The 18,955-nt window shown below is 41.9% G+C and overlaps 1 protein-coding gene across 1 annotated transcript in view; it reads right to left on the minus strand.

Moving 5' to 3' along the window:
* The window catches only part of KMT2E (lysine methyltransferase 2E), a 60,366-nt gene that overhangs the window by 2,596 nt on the left and 38,815 nt on the right, over nucleotides 1-18,955 (minus strand). The window contains exons 15-27 of the mRNA XM_026046369.1: nucleotides 18,117-18,215; nucleotides 13,500-13,664; nucleotides 12,273-12,581; nucleotides 9,748-10,002; nucleotides 9,398-9,542; nucleotides 8,400-8,653; nucleotides 8,197-8,253; nucleotides 6,082-6,645; nucleotides 3,227-3,495; nucleotides 2,487-2,575; nucleotides 2,269-2,388; nucleotides 2,011-2,102; nucleotides 8-1,123 (exon numbers count right to left, since the gene is read on the minus strand). Coding sequence (XP_025902154.1) covers nucleotides 8-1,123; nucleotides 2,011-2,102; nucleotides 2,269-2,388; nucleotides 2,487-2,575; nucleotides 3,227-3,495; nucleotides 6,082-6,645; nucleotides 8,197-8,253; nucleotides 8,400-8,653; nucleotides 9,398-9,542; nucleotides 9,748-10,002; nucleotides 12,273-12,581; nucleotides 13,500-13,664; nucleotides 18,117-18,215 — 3,534 coding nt within the window. The remainder of the gene's footprint in view (nucleotides 1-7; nucleotides 1,124-2,010; nucleotides 2,103-2,268; nucleotides 2,389-2,486; nucleotides 2,576-3,226; nucleotides 3,496-6,081; nucleotides 6,646-8,196; nucleotides 8,254-8,399; nucleotides 8,654-9,397; nucleotides 9,543-9,747; nucleotides 10,003-12,272; nucleotides 12,582-13,499; nucleotides 13,665-18,116; nucleotides 18,216-18,955) is intronic.

Raw genomic sequence — 18,955 nt, forward strand, 5'->3', positions numbered from 1 at the left:
GGGGCGCGTGGTGGCCCGCGGCGAGGGCGGGCGCCGGCGGGGGCGGCGGTGGCGGCGGCGCGGAGGGCACCCCGTGCTGGTGCTGTGCTTGCAAACCCTGGTGTCCGCTGGGGGGGTGCGGGGGCTGGTGCAGGGGCAGCGGGGCCGGCGGCGGCGGTGGCGGCGGCAGGTGGTGCCCGGCGGCCGGCGAGTGGATGTGCGAGCTGGGCGCCACCGCGTGCACCACGTGCGCCACCGAGTGCGGCGGGTGGGCGCCCTGTGGCGGCACCAGGTGGGCGCCCGGCGCGGGCGGCGGCGGGGGCGGCGGCGCCGCCGACGGCGACGCCTGGTGATGGAGGCTGGGGCTCGGGGAAGGCAGAAAGTGCCCTGCGCTTACGTGGTGCCCCGGCCCCGGCTGCTGCGCCGCGGTGCCGGCAAGTGCTGGGTTTGGTCCGGAGGAGAAGGCAGCCGGGGCGGGCACGCTGCCCTTCAGCTGACTGTAGCTCTGGAAGGTCCCAGAGGGCTGCTGCTGGTTTTGGTAGTAGGTGGAGGAGGGCGGCGGGGGCGGGGGAGGCGGCGGGGCGCCGCCGCCCAGAGTTTGTTGGTTGAAGGGGCTGTAGGAAGCTGCCGACTGTCCCGAGGTGGTGGGAGGGAAGAGGCTCCCGGCGGGCTGCGAGGCCGCGGGCTGCAGCGGCGGCGCCGTCGCGTAGAAGCTGCGGTGCGAGTCCCTCTGCGGCGCCGGCACCTGCGGCGAGGGCGGGTGGTGGGGCCGGTAGGGAGAGCCCAGCGGCTGCGCGGGCGGCTTGGGCGACAGGTAGCCGTGCTGCCCCGCGCCGTGCGGCGTCGGCGGCTTCGCGGGGGGCTCCACGTGGGGCGACGGGGGGCAATGCAGCTTCAGCGGCGCCGCGGGCACCTTCTGCGCGTGGGCAGGCGGCTCGGCCGCGCCGCGCGGCGCCGCTTGCGCGGGGTGGGGTTTTGAAAGTGCTTGGACGTTACTTGGCAGCGGCTTCTGCTGCAGCTCCGGTCTCGGCTGCGCGGCGCTCTCGGCCTCCGCGGCAGGGGCTGCGGCCTCCCAGTGCGGATCTGCTTTTGGGGCCGGCTTCCCAAGCGACTGTGCTGCAGCGACAGGGCTCGGGGAAGGAGGCTAGAGGACAAAGAGAAGTGAAAAACTGTCACAACGCTCCACGGAAGTTAAAACTCAAAGCATCTTGGCAGAATAGTGTCATCTGTCTCTGTGACCCTAATGGAAAAAGGTGTTACGGCAGCAAGTATTTTGTACATGAAAAAATAAAGATCGCAGGAAGCTCAACCTTTGTACAGTCACTGTTTTTTAACCAGTATATGAAAAATATTCTCTTCAAGTTAAACATCAGCAAACGCTGTAAAGCAGCAAACAGAAACATGGCCTGTCAGGTCTAGGTCGGGATCTAGATTACTTGCTGAAGTTTTAGATTTCTGAGTTGGMATCAATCCAGGTTATTCACAACCAACTTTAAGTGGGATTTAACATTTTTGAATGGGGATAATGTGAACAAACTGGCTGAACGTTACACCCTGAGTTGCTGCATGCAATACTGCTCGGGGAGCTGCTGCCCCCACGTCAAGGCCTCAAAGCTGACAGTGCCAAACTGTGACGTGGCGGGAGCGGGCGCCTGCTCAGGTAAACAGTACTTGACTCGCATCCCTGCTGTCCCTGCTGGCTGCCAGGTCTCCAGCGTTCAACCTGCACACACTGAATCCACGGATATGGYTTTTTCTGTGTGTGCAGAATGCAAGATTACGTATAGGTAAATACCCTACTGAAACAATAAARCATAAACCAAGTTTTTAGCGTGTATGAGCTACCGTTAACATAAACATCTGTAAAAATGTTTTTCAACAGAAAGCTCACATGCACACATGTCCATCGTACAGAATTAAATCACAAAGGTAACATATGGAATTAAACCCAAGATGTATGTATGTATGTATGTATGCATTAACAGGTGTGCTATGCAACGCACACGGTCCCAAGCAGTTGCTCACTCTCACCTTGCTGGCTTTTGAAGGACTCCTGCAAGTCTTCTGTGAAGTATCTGGGGACGGACATTCGGAAGCGGGCTCTGGGTTTTCAGGATCAGGTTCTACAGGCATAAAGCAACAGATGTGAAAGCAGGAAAAACGAGATCCAGCTCTTGCTTCTGTAAAGGCCACTAAGCACTTTACATTTGACTCTAAAGCGCTACTTCGAGTTCTTGTAAGCGACTAGTCAACATGTCAAGTGTCACACAAGGTCATCCGCTTACTGACCTTCCRAACATTCAGTGAAAGGAGGGACCTTAAGCTGCAACTGGGAAATGAGATTTGAATGAGATGAAGGTGGAGACTGAACATGACACGGTGAGCATGGGCTACAAGGTGACTCTCCTCCTACAGATGAAGGAGACCCAAACACAGTGTTAGAATGACTCAGGACACCGCGGGGACTGCTCAGCTGAAGCCACCTCGGACGTGACAGACCCACTCACCGCTGTCTTTGTCCTTCCTGTGATCGCTGAGCAGCAGAGCTCGCTGGTAACTCCGTTCTCGCACTTGTTCCACAGATGTTGACGCAGTCCTTGGAGAGAGGAGCAGAATTTGCATTTAAGGAAGGTCCCGCATACCGAATTTGGGAGAAGATACATACATAAATAGAGTTAGAGAAAGCTCACAGGGCTCACTACACAGAAGAGCCAAATAACTGGTTCTACCTAGGGAATGTCATTTGTTAAATAGCTTGCACTTCATTTTCTTGTCCTGTACACCTRATTTCAATGTATTTTCTTACATTCACTTCCTGCAACACTGTTCCATTAAGAAAACTCAAAGTTTATGTGAATAAGGGAATGACATTCACAAATCCGCCGTGCATAAAGAGGTAACAAACCTACCACCCAAAGCTGCATTTCAGAAATGGAGACTTCATGCACCGTTCCGTATTCACCACTTCTAAAAAGCAGTTTTCTCCAAAAGCTGGATTTTTATGTATTTCTTTAAGTAGCCCAGGCCCTTCCCACCGTACTGTGGCTCCCCTCTGTCCGAGCACGCGGTTGTGGAAGGRGCAGGGGCGTTTTCTGACACCGTGTGGTTTTAGGACCCACAGAAACGCGGGGCTGGCCCAAGGGCACTGCCGCTCGCCCGCCTGAGGGCGGCTCTGTCCCGCAGCCACACGTGTCCAACACAAGAGGCTTTCCCGAGCACAAAGCAGCCCTCAGCGCGCCTCGCTTACCACTGAACCTCCGGCTCGCTCTTGTCGCTGCCGGGGGGCTCCCTCGGGGCGCCGGGCGCCTCGTCGGGGGCCGCGGCGCAGGCGGGCGGCAGCGGCGGCCCCGCGGCGCCCTCCGCCTGCTCCCCGCTCTCGGCGCCGAAGCCGTCGCCGCCGCTCAGGGCTCCCGCGGCGGCCGCGTGAGGAGACACGGTCACCAGGGGAAAGCTCTCCGCCTTCGAGCCGCTCTTCCTCGCTTCCCGCTGCCTCTTGCGGTATTCCAGTAGGGATACCTACGGAGCAAAGGGCACAGAGAAGTTCACTCGGGTATTCCTGGGACCTTCCGGGCAGTAATTTATATAGACACTTTCAGGAGGACAAACAATTTACTTGGTTTTAAAGGAAAGGGGCTAGAGCAACTGAAGGCCAASTGATTTCTCACCACATTAGTGGGGAATTTGCACTAATAGCAGAGAAAAGACAGATGAAAAGAAAAGCTTCTGCCAAGAGAAGCAAGTCCGGATTTCGCCTCAGAGAGGCTGATGCGTGTTAGCAAAAACAAGGAAATTCCCTCCTGAAGTTGTACTGGTGGTTGAAGATACAGAGGAGTCCACAGCTTTTCTACAACTGCAACACTTCTAATAAAGGAATGTTTGTATAATAACGCTAGTTTTAAGAGATGTTATATCCTGTTTCACTCTGAATAACTCACGTTAAAAATCTAGCAGACTTTAGCTCCATCATTATGCAGAATAAAGTTTCACCAAGCTCTTTACATTTTTTTTTCTTTCAATATAAGTAATTTGAAACGTAAACTTGCTTCTTTTCCCCATTCACTCTCAATCAATAACTTCAGCCCAAAAAGATTGATTTGGAGCATATTTTGATACTAAATTTCAAGTAAAATGATTTATTATYAAAAAAAACACATGAAAGGATTGGTTTCTACTTCCTATATGAAAAAAACAGTCTTATTGTGTAATAGCTTTCACGTAACAGAAAACAGTTTGAGAACTTAAGAAATTACTTTCAGTGGAAAAAATGAAAAGGTTCCACTGTGCATCTTTAGGATTTCAAGCAGAAAACCAAAGTCCTGAAGAGCCAATCTGATAAATAAGCTACATTTAATGCTTTGGTGTCTGTTCTTCCACTTGGCAGCAGCCTGCTCCGAGCCAGGCAGGCAGCCAGGCTGCTGCAAGGGCAGGATCCAGGGCTGCTCCGGGTGGCCGAGTCCCACTGCAGGTGGGCAGGAGGGAGGGTGACAACGTGTGTGTGAGGAGCAGCTCTGGGGTACAGAAGCTGCAGGGCAGCAGCGGGGCAAGGAGGCCCCATTGCCGGATCCATCCRCTAAAGACTAATTCGTACGACGGGTAACAGGAGGTGGAAACACCTCATTTTTCATAAGGGAAGTTCAAGTTAAGAACTGATCTTGCTTTGAAACACYTGGTATTATCTCCACATCGGACATCTGGGATTTCCTGAAGAATATCATGCGAAGTGTAAGAATGAATACATGTCTATGGGTGTTTTGTGAGAAGAAAGTACTGCCACTAAGCACCACAGTCATTAAAATGAGACAGTTTTGTACAACGTTGAGAGAAAATGAGAAAATGCCCATAAAACGTGGAGATCTGGAAGATCTTCCTTGAATAATCGCACAGAAATATGCGCGTCAACCTGATTTAGGGCAAAGGCTTCAAATTCTCCTCCTCCTCCTCCAAAAATTCCTGAATTCTCCTGTTCCCTTACAGGGAGATTTTTTCCCTTCGAGACAGTAAAAGGGATTTCACAGCTTTGTTTGCCCTTGGAAAGCCTAAGCCATACTTTTCCCAGGAGGGCAGATGCAGGTTTCCCTGCCTTTCCCCTAAGAGCCTTTTGGAGGGGAGCAGCAGGGGCGCCTGCCTGYGGAGGGGCAGCCTCCTGGCTGGGGGTTTCTCCCCGAGTCACGGGTCCCGGAGGGGCAGAAAGAGCCTCGGGAGCAYGGGAAGGGGCACGGGAGGGACTGCTGCCGAAGCACCAAGCTCTGCTTGGATCTGAAGAGAACAGACCTTCAGAGGAAGACCACAACATTCGGCTTCTTTTATGGTACTTGGCTTTGCAAAAATGGCCTGGCTACAGCAACGTGAATGAAATATGTAAAGCTTCTTAAGGTGCAACCAGGTACAAAGCTCCCACCACCCTGCATCAACTGTGCCTCAGTTTTAAGCACAGAAAAGGGAATTTTAGTTCTCATGGAGCATTTTTGACAGAACAATCATGAGATGTCCCCATAACAGGGCAGGGAAATCGAAAACCTTACTCCTCCCTCTATCCAGATCATTACTGCCACAAAGAAAATAAATCACATTTCTTAAAATAAATAATTTCTTGCAGTCTGTTAACAGACAGTAACAGTAAGCTATTGTGTTAGACACGATCATCCTCACTTCTGTGAGGAAAGAGAATTCATTTTGACAGTGAAGTGTAGCCAAGGCATTTATGCAGGATTAACTTTCGATATTGATTCCATGATCGTGTAACTTACCTACAGGATCTATGTGATAAGACTTAGAAATTTAGATTGTGCTTATTTTAAAAACACAAGTTTTATTACTGAGCAAGTCATTTATGATTCAAATAAAGTGACATTATAACCGAAAAAAGSGGGATTTTTATCTATTAGATTGGAAAGTTACACTTTCTAAAGGATGTGTGACTGCCCTTCCTAATTCCTGCTCAGTAACAGCAAAGCTGCAATGTCTGAAGGTTGATCAGCAAGGTTTCCACAACCCAAGCCCACCCCTGTTTTTTTTTTTCTTTTTTTTAATTAGTATGGAGCTTTCCAGGACAGAAAGAACAAGAGTATGTAAGAAAGACCAAGTGATTCTTAAAATCGTAACCTTTTTCTTTTGCGGAGGATTCTGGGGTGTGCAATTTCCATCCATCAAGTTGTCGTTATTGAGAGCCCTTCCAAAGCCAGATGCAATTCCATCTTCTGAAGTACAAAAAACAGATGCTTCCATGAACATGCCTCTAGCATCGTCTTGAATCAGGCACTTTGACTCACTTATTCTGAATCCACCTCCTACCTCCAACTGATGTGAAGGTGTCAAGTCCCTCAAATTAGAATTCATTGAGAAATTTACACCTGTCCTGTCGGGACTTTTTACCCAGGAAGAATAAATTGTGCCCCGGCCACAAAGAGCAGTTTCTAGTTGGCTGTTTGAATCAGTCCTATCGTGTGTGGGGGCTTCCAGGTTTTTATGCAGTGTACTTTGCTCAACTACTTCGAGTCCCAGCTGGAGGTCTGACACAGATTCCATCTCTCCAGTGCACTGCCGCGTGACATCGGTCCTATTCCTCGGGCTGGAATATCCAATAGTCTTGATTTCTTGCAGGCCCATTTCTGTCAGATTTGAACTTCTGAAAGAATTCAGTGCTAGAATCGATGCTCTGTCATATCCCTGCATTAAAAAAAGAGAGAAAGAAAGAAAAAAACCACATCAATTATATTTCGCTATTACAGGTTTTCCTGTTTTTATATCATCACGGTTTAAACTGAGATTTCAGAGCGTGCTGTGAATTTCTTTGAGAGATGGCTCTTTAATCATTTACTTCCAACTATTTCTATGCATTAAAAGCATCTTAACGAAACACACGTGGATTGAAGGCAAAATTTTATCTTAAATTGTAAATATCAACTTTTATTTATGACTGGCAAAGGAAGGGGAGAAAAAGCTTTAACAGAGAAAAATCTCTGGCCTAGAAGAGTTTGAAAGTATCTGCTTCACTTAAATGACAAAGAGATCCTTAGGAAAGACACACTTACTTCAGGGGGAGGGAATAAGAGTGGAAAGAGAAGGCAAAACTTTCCCAAGACATCTTAGGATTTTAAGACAGTATTAACGCTAATGGTTTGTAGAAGAAAAATAAATCTCAAGTTACAGAAACCATGAAGAATCCAGCATATAGTCATAGCTGGAAGCATCTTCCCTAAACTATTTTTGAGGCTTTTTTTTTTTTTTTTTTTTTTTCTGCCTCGTCCTCTTAAACATATACAGGAACTATTACCAACAGAAAAAAAACCTACTTTTACTTTGAATCAAATGAACATTAAAACACTCAATTACAATCAACTAAATACAATTTAAAATAAACCTTATATTCAATCTACAGTGATGATCACATGAAAAATATATGTATTTCAACGCTTGAGAAGTTCACTTAAAAATAGGCTTAATCCATTGAAGAGCGTATGTGGATTATTACTTTGCAGCTCCTCAGAAAGTGAACTGAACTTCTTCAGAAATAYCATCAGTTTTACTGTTATTATTTTCCCTATTTCTTCTAGGTGCCAGGCTTAGGGCTGGACACCTTAATACAAGTTCTGTAGTTATCATCCATAATTCTGGGTATCTACTGTAGCGTTTACATGATGCATTTTTAATATTTTAATATTAATTTAATGTTTTCCTGTTTCGGCCAGAGCTAACATTGCCCTCTAGTGGCTTCACCATGTGATTCAGCCCAGGGCTGCACAACASGACACACCAACCTGGAAATAGCCTGGGCACATTCCAGCACCTGAACTAATCCCCCTGGACACAGGATTTATTCTCATTCCTCATTTTAAGCCTCACTTGGCTCAGTCAACATGTTTAAGAGATGCTAACATCAAGAGAAAATAGTACACGTAGAATAAAGGCAAATTTTGAAGTAGCAGCATCGTTTTTCTGGACTTACCACTAGAATACAGTAATTCTTGCTTGTCAAGGACAATCATTAGGATTTTTAAGTGAGACAAAAAAAAGAGGAGAGAAGATCCAGTTTAAGATAGAAAATGGAAGAGGAAAATAGAAATGATATAGCAAGAAATAAATAAGAGGGGAAGTCTCCTATTACATTCCAGAAAATTTACACTATCTGGTGAAAAGTATCTAACTGAGGACGTTGCAGCTCTACAGATCAAATCAAGAGAACAGGAGACCTCTGTAGCTTCCTGCAAAGATCCTTACCTCTTGACTGTAAGCTCTCCTTTTTATTTCTGGGGAACTGTCAGGTGAGGAAATATTCTGACAAAGAAGAAGAAATAATGAGTCAGCTTCAGTCTAGATAAATGCAGGAAAAAAAAAAACACCCTTCTTTTAACCGGACAACAGCTACTGATTTATACTGTAATTGATACATCTTCACATACTGAATGCACTACAAGCCTCACCTCAAAGTGCATGGTATTTCCRTGGATACATGGAGTTACAGGAGTAACTGGTGAGTAAATGGGTTTGTAACCATTTCGACAAGTTTCCTCTTCCGTTTTGATCCTAGGCGGAGTAGCGAACAGGGACGGCTCCGGGGCGGCGATGTCGGCGTGCGTCGGGGTGGCGTAGGGAGAAGGGGTTGGTGTGGATGTCTCTGAGAAAGCAGACTCCAACAGCTGATACAGTCTTCGTTTCTTTAATGGCGTGGTTAGATCTGTATGTTAAAATTAGAGGAGAAAAAAAGGAGAGTTAGGGGAGATCTAGACATGGTCAACTTAAGTGTTGCTTAAATACTTGGTGCCATAAAACTATCATCAACTCCACTTTATAATAGTAAGACTACAAAGGTCTCAAAAGGCTGGACCTCTTGAAAAACAAACTCTTAAACATTCTACAGAGACCAATATCTGAACTTTTCCACGCTGACATAATGGGAAGCAAGGTTTCCTAAAGGGTTTTCATAAAAGGAAGCGTTAACTTCTGTGCATCTCATCATCTAATACATGCCATATCCTTAGAAAATTTTCCATATTTTTTAGCGTACTCCTAGTCTGTACTACTGTTGAAACAGCTTTCCCCCATACACAAGACAATCATCRACTTTAACAGCAATTCTGAATATGCAGAACACATACAAAACAAGTTTGAAACCTAACCTTCTATATTCATGATCAAAATGATCAGTTGTTTGATGCCTGTAAGCCTCTGTAAAGAATCACTATGAAGTGGTTGCTACGTATCAGATGCATCATCTGTAACGATCACTTGCAGTTCAAGGAAAAAGCGCTAAGTGACCATGCATTTCTTTCCAACAACTGCCCAGAAGAACATAGCTTAGAAAATGGTTCAACTACCACTGCGATTTTTATAATCTCATTCCTTTAAAAAAAACATACTGCCTCACAGATATGAAACCTGCTTTGACAGAACTCCTGTATTTTATTAGTAAAAACTTCACCTGTTAAGGAACAGCTGTCRTTCAGCAATAAAGGGCTCTTATTTTCACCATTGATGGCTGGGCTTCTAGATCCCTCTTGAAATGGGGAATTAAATCTATCAATCACTGTTGAATTTTCTTCTTCCAAAGCCTGCTTCAACCAACGCTGTAATAAAAATAAATCAGTCACTCCTCAGTTTAAAAATCAATATTTCTAAATGTGTTACGATAGAATCATTTGTCAAAACACTTTTTTTTCTGCAGAGATTAAGGACAGTAAATAATATTTACTTTTAAGCAATATGTTAAGGGGGGACCATCAGAAGTTTGCTTCTCATTTCAAAACCAGATTACATGAAGGGAAGCGTTACCTTCTTACAAGAGCCAGTAATGTTTTCCACTGCTTCCTTTTTCCTCCTCTTTTCTGAAAGGAATGGTGAAGTAAAACGAATATAGTGCTTTGGAGTTGAATATACATGCGGGCTGTAAGTGAGACCTGGTAGAGAATTCAGCTGAGTTGCCAGAACTTCAGGGTCAGTAGTTATACGCAGAGGCCTTTCTGGAAGACTGTCTGTAGGTTTTCCTGTCTTGTCACTCTTTTCACTTAACCATTCATTGACCAAGTGCTAAACAAAGAGAAAGAAAACGTRGTGTTTACTAAGTGGTTCAGAGCAGTGACATTTAGAGATGCCTTTGGCTAGTCATCTAATCAACTATTATGCAAGTCAGAAAACAGGTGGTTCCCAGCTGGCAGGTTTAAGAATATAAAGGGTCACAGTGTAAGGCAACAGTCTGGCAAGATMACAGGCTGTGGGAGAAGGAAGCAGTGTAGTTTTGCTCTGAACAAAAAAGGCTTTATTTTGAATAAACTGAGCCCATTTCAGTCCTTTTAGATTTAGTTTAATTTGCACTGAACATGCCGCAAAATGCCCAGATCAGCTGTGCTTATGACGTGAATACTGTTACAAATTCTAAAATACATTTTTATCATCAAGCCTCAGTACCTACGCCAAGGGAAAATAGTGACATATTGATGAGAAATTTAACTTTTTTGATTATCAGATTTCCATACTGTCAAGATTCTCAGTCAAGGTGGCAGGTAGGGCATCTTTAGATGTAGTCTTGGTGTGACTACAACAAATTTACCAAGGTACATTCATCAAAAAAGAATATTCCCTCTTACCTGGTTCAAGAGGCTTCTTCATTGAAGAAGTGCCAGTGGGTTTTAGTTCCTACTAATAGGGAACCAGAAGTAAAGCAACTGAGCTCTAACAGTATACAAGTCTTTGAACTAAATACTTTTGAGATTCACGCCCAAAGTCTTTACTTTTCAAAAGGAGTAGATTTAACCCTCCTCTCCTTCCTCTTTTTTGGAAGAGGAAAACCTGAGTGTCTGCTAGGTCTCAGCTGTGAGGTGGCTTTCCACTCACAGTGCACATTTTGGCAAGAAGTACCCACTCCTTCCAAATAAAGTGTTTACCCATGAAATACCAGTATTTGTTGCACAGTAACAGTTTGCAGACCAATTCGAAGTAGAATGCAACATCTCGTTTTATTTGCAAGGCTTAAGAAAACCCAAGAAACTTAAAAAAAAGAGTAGGGATTTGGGAGGTGAGGGAGGGTTTTTTTTTTTGTTTGTTTTTTTTTTAATATTCTTTTACACAACCAAACCCACTGAATATCACAGTGGTTAAACTTTAAAGACTTGCCAAAAAGTCCACATAAATATTAAAGTTTTAAAAAATCATGTTTAATTAAGATGTTGATCTTTCAAAAACCATTTTTGTTTTAATGTGGACTCTCCCTCTTCACTGAAAATGCACCGAGTACAAGGCAAGATGCATATCCTTAATATTACAGAAGAAACATAGTACAATTTAGACTTCTTAGATATCTTCATTTCTGATACACCTATGCAACAAAAGATAGCAGAAGCAAATTCTGTTCCCCTTTCTGATAAAATCTGGTGATGCCATCAAGTAGTGTTACACACGACTCCAATGCTTTCTTAAAAAAACGTAAATGTAGTTAATATTTGAAGGGAGTGCTCTGACATGGTSATTTCTACCTTGTTTTACTCATTTGGCAAGAAGTTTCAATGTCTGCTAGTTATCACTGTTTCCTTCCCCACCTTCTAAATAAAGTACTCACGCCTGTGACTAAAGTATTTGGAAGAACATGTAAAGCACACCGAAGAAAACAAATTTCTCATGCAGCCTGCAGATTTTTTTTGGAATGCCTTTTACTATTTTATTCAGTTTTGTGGGAATGAGATTTTTGTGAGTGTCTTTCAATACTGTGGTCCTTCCCCAAACTGTACAATGAACTCTAGGAATTTTTTGTTAGAAACAGTATGCTAATGAGAATTAAGAATCTGCACCTCAAGAAGTGTGTTAATTTTTGAAAGGTTTAAATTGGCTCATTTTGAAACAGCTGTTTCTGAAATACTGAAAGTTAGTAAGTTTCCATTGAGGTATTTTGGTCACCACCATTAAAATATATTCTGAAGTACACAATGAATCCGGTAAGGAAAGACTCATATTTGCCACTCATATCTGCCAAACACATGCGCTTTCCCCCTATACTCAATAGCTTTAAGTATGGGCTTTTTCATCTATTATGTCAATTCCATTTGAAAGTTTATTCCAAATTTCTGAAAAATATGCTTGAAAGTCTCAACAAATCCAAAATAACGTCTACTGATAGATGTAACACAAACCTTATTTATTGCTTACCGATGAGAGGATATATAATGGTAATGTTTAAAGAAAATACACCAAATATTTTTCAATCTATATAGGCTGCTGCTGCATTCAGTATCTTTAACAGAGTTCATATATATGTATATATAAATAGTTTAAGTCCATGCTCTTCTCCCCAGCTCTACGAGACATACCTTCTTTGTTTTGGGATACTTAGAAGGGCATTTATTCAGCGTTGGAGCTTCTGTTTCAGTAACCATTTCTGTCACGACAGTTTCTGTTTCGGGCTCGGCCACTAGCGCAGCGCTCTCGGGGTCGTTGTGCTGTGCAGTCACTTCCACGTCGGGAGAAGAAGGCTGGATATCGGAGCACATGCTCACGGTCCGGTGCCGCCGGCGCTGCTGCCCTATGTGAGTTCTGCTCCGAGAGAAGCTCTTCCGCTGCTTAGCTCTGTTCACCTTGGCTGGGGTGGGCTTGGTGGCAGTTTCTTCTTTTGCTGGTTCCTGGCACAAAACAAAGTCCACTAAATAAATGTTTCCCCTTGCTCAGAAATCTGAAACGCTTCTCATTTCTGGGGTGAGAACTGAGATATTTCAGAGCTACTAATTCTATATTTCTTGTAGACACAATTCCCAGTACTTTCCTCCCAACAGATCCCTGCCAGATAGGGTATCTACATGGGTTAGTTGCTGCTCAGACCACTCTAGAGCTTGTGCTCTGCTGTGCTACATCTATTCACGTGTGGACTGGAAATTGGCCGTTTACATCAGAACATCTTTCAGTTCAACGACCTTTCTGTGATTTGCTATAGTTAACTGAACGCTAATGACAGTCACATGAATACTTAGCAACATGCTGGCATACTTTATCCAGGGAAATAGATGAAACCATGAGAATCTGCGAGAATATTTGCAAGATAAGGAGCAACAATTCTATATATGAGGTGTACCAGCATGCACGAAGGATAAACTGTTTCTATGATACAATTAAAGTATCTTCTGCAAGAGCAATTCAAGACCAATTAAGCATGTGTCTCTATAGGAAAAATAAAAAGTATTATAACCTTAAAAACCCACTGAATAAGCATGTCCTGGTAAGGAAACTCCACCTTCTTTGCTTAAAATCAGCATCTCTAAACAGCTCCCATCTTGAACTTCAAAGAGGCTGAATTACAAGGCAGTTGTACAGATGTGTTTACATAATGAGGAATATCAGTTACGTAAGTTTAAGAAATTCTATTCAGTTTTCTTGAAAGTCATAAGCTAGCACTGCTTAACAACAGAAAACMATACACATTTTGGTCAAACATATTTGCGTTCAGACAAAAAAAAAAAATTATTTCCTACATCTTCAAGTGTATTTCAGCCATCTACACTGCCATGTTAGAAGTTAATGTTAAAATAAAGGTCTCACATAATTACCTGAATGAATTCAGTGTCATTGAGAATCTGTGCTTCCTTGCATTCTGATTTAACCTCAGTTTTTGCTGTGCTGATTCTTTCCAAAGCCTGCTCTCTTCTTTTTTCTCTTTTTTCTAGTCTGGCAAAAGCTTGCAGAATAGCTTCCATTTTCCGCTCTTCTCTTGTCTGATGGATTTAATAATAATCATTTTGATTATAAGATTTAACATATGGAATTGCAAAAGTACTTTTTTTTTTTTTTTTTTTTTTAAGTAAGTACTTGAGGCAAATTTCAGGGAAGAGGCAGATGTTACAAAGCTGGCAGTTTTATTAGAGATTTCAGAAGGCAGCCTTGCATTCATAGCAACCCTTGCAAAAAAGAAGTGGCTCCTGCTTTGGATTTAAGCAATCAACAGACTATAAATGTAAAAAGAGTAGTAACTCTAAGCCACTTTTTGAACGTAAAATAATAAAAAGAAGATAACCAGAACGATAGGAAAAATAAACAAATGCAAGGAACAACAACAAAAAATACAGCACCTGCAGCAGAACACCATTATCCTCTGACCTGATTTCCCAGTGCCACAAAACCACATCAGGACCAGTATTTACGAATCAATATTTTAAAATAACACTAAGTAACACAAAATAATCCCTATATTTTCTGTGCATCAGTAATTCAGATCCATCTTCATACAGAAGCATATCTATGCAAAGAATGCTACTTAAGCTAGYATAAAAGCTGCAGAACTGGGATTTCTATTACAAGATTTTTTAAAATAAAAATATCAGAGACACCAGTAGTGCACTGGTAACAATAACATATTTAAATCCAAGAATGAATGACTGTATGGATGCTAATCATATGAATGGAAAAGGAAACTTTGTTTTCAAGATTTGCTTCTGAGCTTCAGCAAAATATAGACAAACTAGTATAGACAAACTTGTAATTATTTGTAAACCTCATATCAGAGCTACAGTATTAGATCTACAATTAGGTAGAGCAACTGTGCTGTCATTAAGATCCATATGGACTTGCTTGCAACTTGCCCTCAACATCACAGTCTTTTGTAACAAATCATCCCTCGAATGCAAGACATGCAGCTGTAACAAACACCCTTAAGAAGCTCATGCTGTAATTTTTTCAGATTTTATATTAACATTTGGGTATATTTTGCTTTCTGATATTTAACAAAGATAAAAACTAATGCTCTGTGGATTTTGGATAGTTGTAAGAAATGAGAAGACCAAAAGGCAGGCACACGCCTCAGCCCCTGTCACTCATCTCCTTAAATTCTTAAATAAGATGTTGCTAGTTTGGTGCCACCCTGAATTCTACTCATCAAAAGCTCTGTCTGATAAGACATGCTAGTCCAGTTCAACGTGATTTTGCTTGAATAGGTCTACTACACAGCAAGCATACTGTTTCTACGATACATTGTAGAAAAATGAATCCAATCTGACAAATGGCTCTCCAGTACCAGAGGGACGTGGAGCTTCCAGAGAGGGTTGAGCGCAAGGCTAYGAGGCTGATTGAACATCTCCTTATCGATTGAATATCTGCCCTATGAGGAGAGGCTGAGCGAGCTTGGCCTGTTCAGCCTGAAGAGAAGGCTGAGGTGGGATCTGATCAGTGTCTATAAATACCTCAAAGGAGGCAGCGAGGAGGATGGGACCAGTCTCTTTTCAGAGGTGGCCACTGATAGAACTAGAGGAAACGGCCACAAACTGAAGCACCAAAAGCTCCACAGGAACTTAAGGAAAAAAGGTCATGACAGTAAGGGTGACAGAACAGGCTGCCCAGAGAAGTTGTRGAGTCTCCTTCTCTGGAGATCTTCAAAACCTGCTTGGACACATCCTGTGCCACATGCTCTAGATGAGCAGAGTGTGCAGGAAGGCCTGGACTAGATGATCTCCAAAGGCCCCTTCCAACCTTAAGGATTCTATGAARTCTGCCACTGACCAAATTATCACCATATCTTAAAGAGAAATAAGAGGCTGAACTTTCATGAGTCAAAACCAAGGAAGATTGATGTCTCTAGGTCTAATGAAGGACTGACTGAACAATGACCAGATACTTATCATTTCAAGAAGGCTCATCTTCAAAGTGTTTAAATGGCCTCTACCATGAGCAATGAAGAGTATCATCAGAGAAATGAAATCTGCTCTGGTGGTCATACCAGAAGGGCTGATACCACAGTCGCTACTGCCTTCTAATGAAAGGGTAAATCAGCTCTTTAAAAGGTGCCTCTCTATGCACCAAGGGGCTCTTGGCAGGTAACGATACCCTAGAACTTCTACAGRTCTTAGTACAATTGCAATGCAGACAGCAGGACATGAGATAAATGCAAAAGAGGCAGTCAAAGGTCTAAGCAATGCTGCAAATTCCATTGTCAGAAATGAAGATGTTTTGAGTTTAAAGAACTCATTACTAGTCAAGAAACYGAAAGCCAAGTCTTGGAAATGGTGAAGAGTGATGGTAACAGAACTTGAGGTAGAAGGTGCAAAAGCCCAGAAAAGTGGCAGTAATAATGAGGAAAGAAAAACATATCAACTTCAAGTAAAATAAAAACAGCATTACTATATTTTGTGTATATTGTGAATAAGTTTTTTTAAGGAGTTAGGGAGAAGAGAGTAGCAGGCAAAGGTCTGCATCTTAAATTCAGGGGCAGCTTTCTTTTGGCTTGTTACAGTATTTCTTAGGTTGGAGAGTCAGATTAGATCTCCAACTTGTTTTATTTCCATATCCCTCTCATCATCAACTTACAATTCTCTTTGTACAATCTCCATTCTCTATGCCTTTAAAAGTCCTTTCTTGTCCCCAAAACCCGTGGCCCTTCCTTTCTTACCTATCCTTCCCACACTGTGCTGCCAGCTAGCTTTGGTTCAGAAAAGATGGAAGAGGGAAATTGCTCAGTGATGTCTATCTGCACAGCAGTGAAAAGATCACAAGTTCTCTGGGAGCCAAGAAACAAAGCCGGCAATGCAGCCTTATCCCTACCTCTTTACCCATTCTCTCGAATTTTGGACTTTCTTGTCAAGCCTCATAATCACTCAGGCCCACATGCTTCAGACACAAGTGTATCAAATATTATAACACAAGACAGCAAGTGGGAATCACAACAGTACCAGAAATAACCTTGAATTCTACTCAGTTTAGCTGCTAAGTTTATATACCCAGATGCATTAAGGAGTTACATATTAACAGGTCTAAGCACAGAAGTTACCCTTGGCTGTATAAAATATTAAAATGTTACTTTAATAAAGAGCAACAGTATTACAAAACAACAAACAGTCTTAAAGGGAACATTTTTTTGGAATATTTTTAGGAAGAGTACGTGGTTTTAAGATTTTAACAGAGAACACAAGTCCCAGCAATTTTCCTTCTCATTTATTTTTACTTCAATAGCTTTAATTTTTATATCAAAATCTTTTTATTTGGTGGATTTAGCAGTAACTTCCTGCCAAATCTCTATCGCACTGTTGTTGTTTAGAGCTTTTGAGTTGGGCTGACAGCATCACAGAACATGATCCTATAAAGAACAGTAGTGTGCAAGATACCAGCTCATAGCTAAATAAAGGGTAACCATTAAACAAGCTACAGAAATTAAAATGAAAATAAGATGCAAACAAGAAAAATTGCAAAGAAATCTGAAATGCTACTTRAGACAATTGAGGTAGCATTCAGAATTGAGTATGTTTAATGTTTACATGAAGTTCTAAAATATAAATCAGTATCTTTGCAACAAACTTCAGGCAAACTATCTTTGGTTCTTGGGCTTGAAAAGGTCCAAGTCTTCTTGGAACATATTTCTAAGGTAGACTATACATCTCCCTACTAAGTTAACACACATATGCTAAAGATGTGTGAAGCTAGACGTAATTTTGTATGAAGAACCCAAATAAGTAAGTCTTTTCAAAAGATTCATTAGAGATGCATGCTTTTGCATCTTCAAAAGCTCAAAAACATTTTTCAACACATACATTCCAGTGAAGCTTTATAAAAAGGTTAAAAAAAWAAGCATATAGAAAACAAAAAATAAGGTGTTTGAAAAATTCATTACACACCTTGGTCAAGATGTCATGATTTAACCAGAAATTCCAAGCACCTCATATTTTGAATGCCCAACAAAAAAAGCACATTTTAAAATGTCAGCTTTTGTAAGATTATTTTACCAATCTCCAAAAATTAGGATTTCTCAGGCTTCGTAAACTGGTAACTCAAACATAGGTTAAAAAAAAAAAAAAAACCCAAACAAATAAATAAACAAACAAAAAATGGTCCTGACTCCCAACAATACCTACAAAATAGCCAGTATAAATAATGTGCAATAATAAAAGCAAAGAAAAAAAAGCCTACATTATTTCTACAGGCAATATCTTTTGAAAAGGCAATAGAAAGTTATATACAATTGAAAATAAAAGCAGATTTGCATGTTTGTCAGAAAGTGATGACCAAGCCAGATGGAAATGCTCTCACTCAAACAAGCCTTGCATTTTAAGTTAAGTTCATGTAGCAGCTGACTTCATATACACTCAGATTCTAGAAGCCTACAGAAAGGCAGCAATTAGCATGGGAAGAGCAGGTGTCACTAAGGCTTAGTGACAACTTTAAGCAGCTATTGCTTCCCAACTTACCATCTTCCTTTTCCTTTCTGCAATCTGCTCCTCTGATTCCATTTCTACTTCATTGCTAATAGGAGTTTTTTCTTCTATATCATCAATAAAATCTGGCTCCTGAAAGATGGAAATGACTGCTTTACAGAAGCTCCACTACTCTTGCAAACTAGGGAAAACTAAAAGCTACACAGAACTAAGAATCCTCAAGGTCACTACTTCAAAAGCAACCACACTTGATAAACCAAGGCAAAATGCAAAAGCTAATAGCCACTTGAATCCTTGTATAAACCTAAAAATATTACCACCTGACAGTCTTATCCAATCTGATCATAGATACTATCATTTCCCACCCCCGCCCCCTCCAATGTATTAATCTTAGCAAAGTTCTTGGAGTTTGGGTTCCCCCCTCCCCTCTACCAAAATTATAAGAATTAAACCTCTAGACCAACAGAATAATGAGACAGTGACAGTGGTCACTGATGTAGYCACTTGAAAAAAAAAAAGTAATTTAAAGAATTAGGAGCTTTACATTGCATATCCACTAAAAAAACAAACTGGACATTAGTTTTAGTAAATAGAATGAATACGGTCATGTTAAACAGATGTTAATGATAAGTTACATAAATTTGTTTTCAGCTCACAAGTGCCTTCCAATGAAGTGACATAAATCATTACACTGTAGTGAGCGTTTAATACTCTGATAATGATAATTTCTCTGATAATTTAATACAAGTGATAATATTGGGGGGGTAGGGGAAAAACAGTTACAAAATACCCACTTAATTTTCAGGTCTGTTGCAAACCAAAAAAAAATAACTTTGAATTATGTAACTAAGAATCAGGTATTTGCTAAACCT

The sequence above is a fragment of the Nothoprocta perdicaria genome, unplaced genomic scaffold (assembly GCF_003342845.1).
Source record: "Nothoprocta perdicaria isolate Ctin4 unplaced genomic scaffold, notPer1 scaffold_44, whole genome shotgun sequence".
Lineage (NCBI taxonomy): Eukaryota > Metazoa > Chordata > Aves > Tinamiformes > Tinamidae > Nothoprocta > Nothoprocta perdicaria.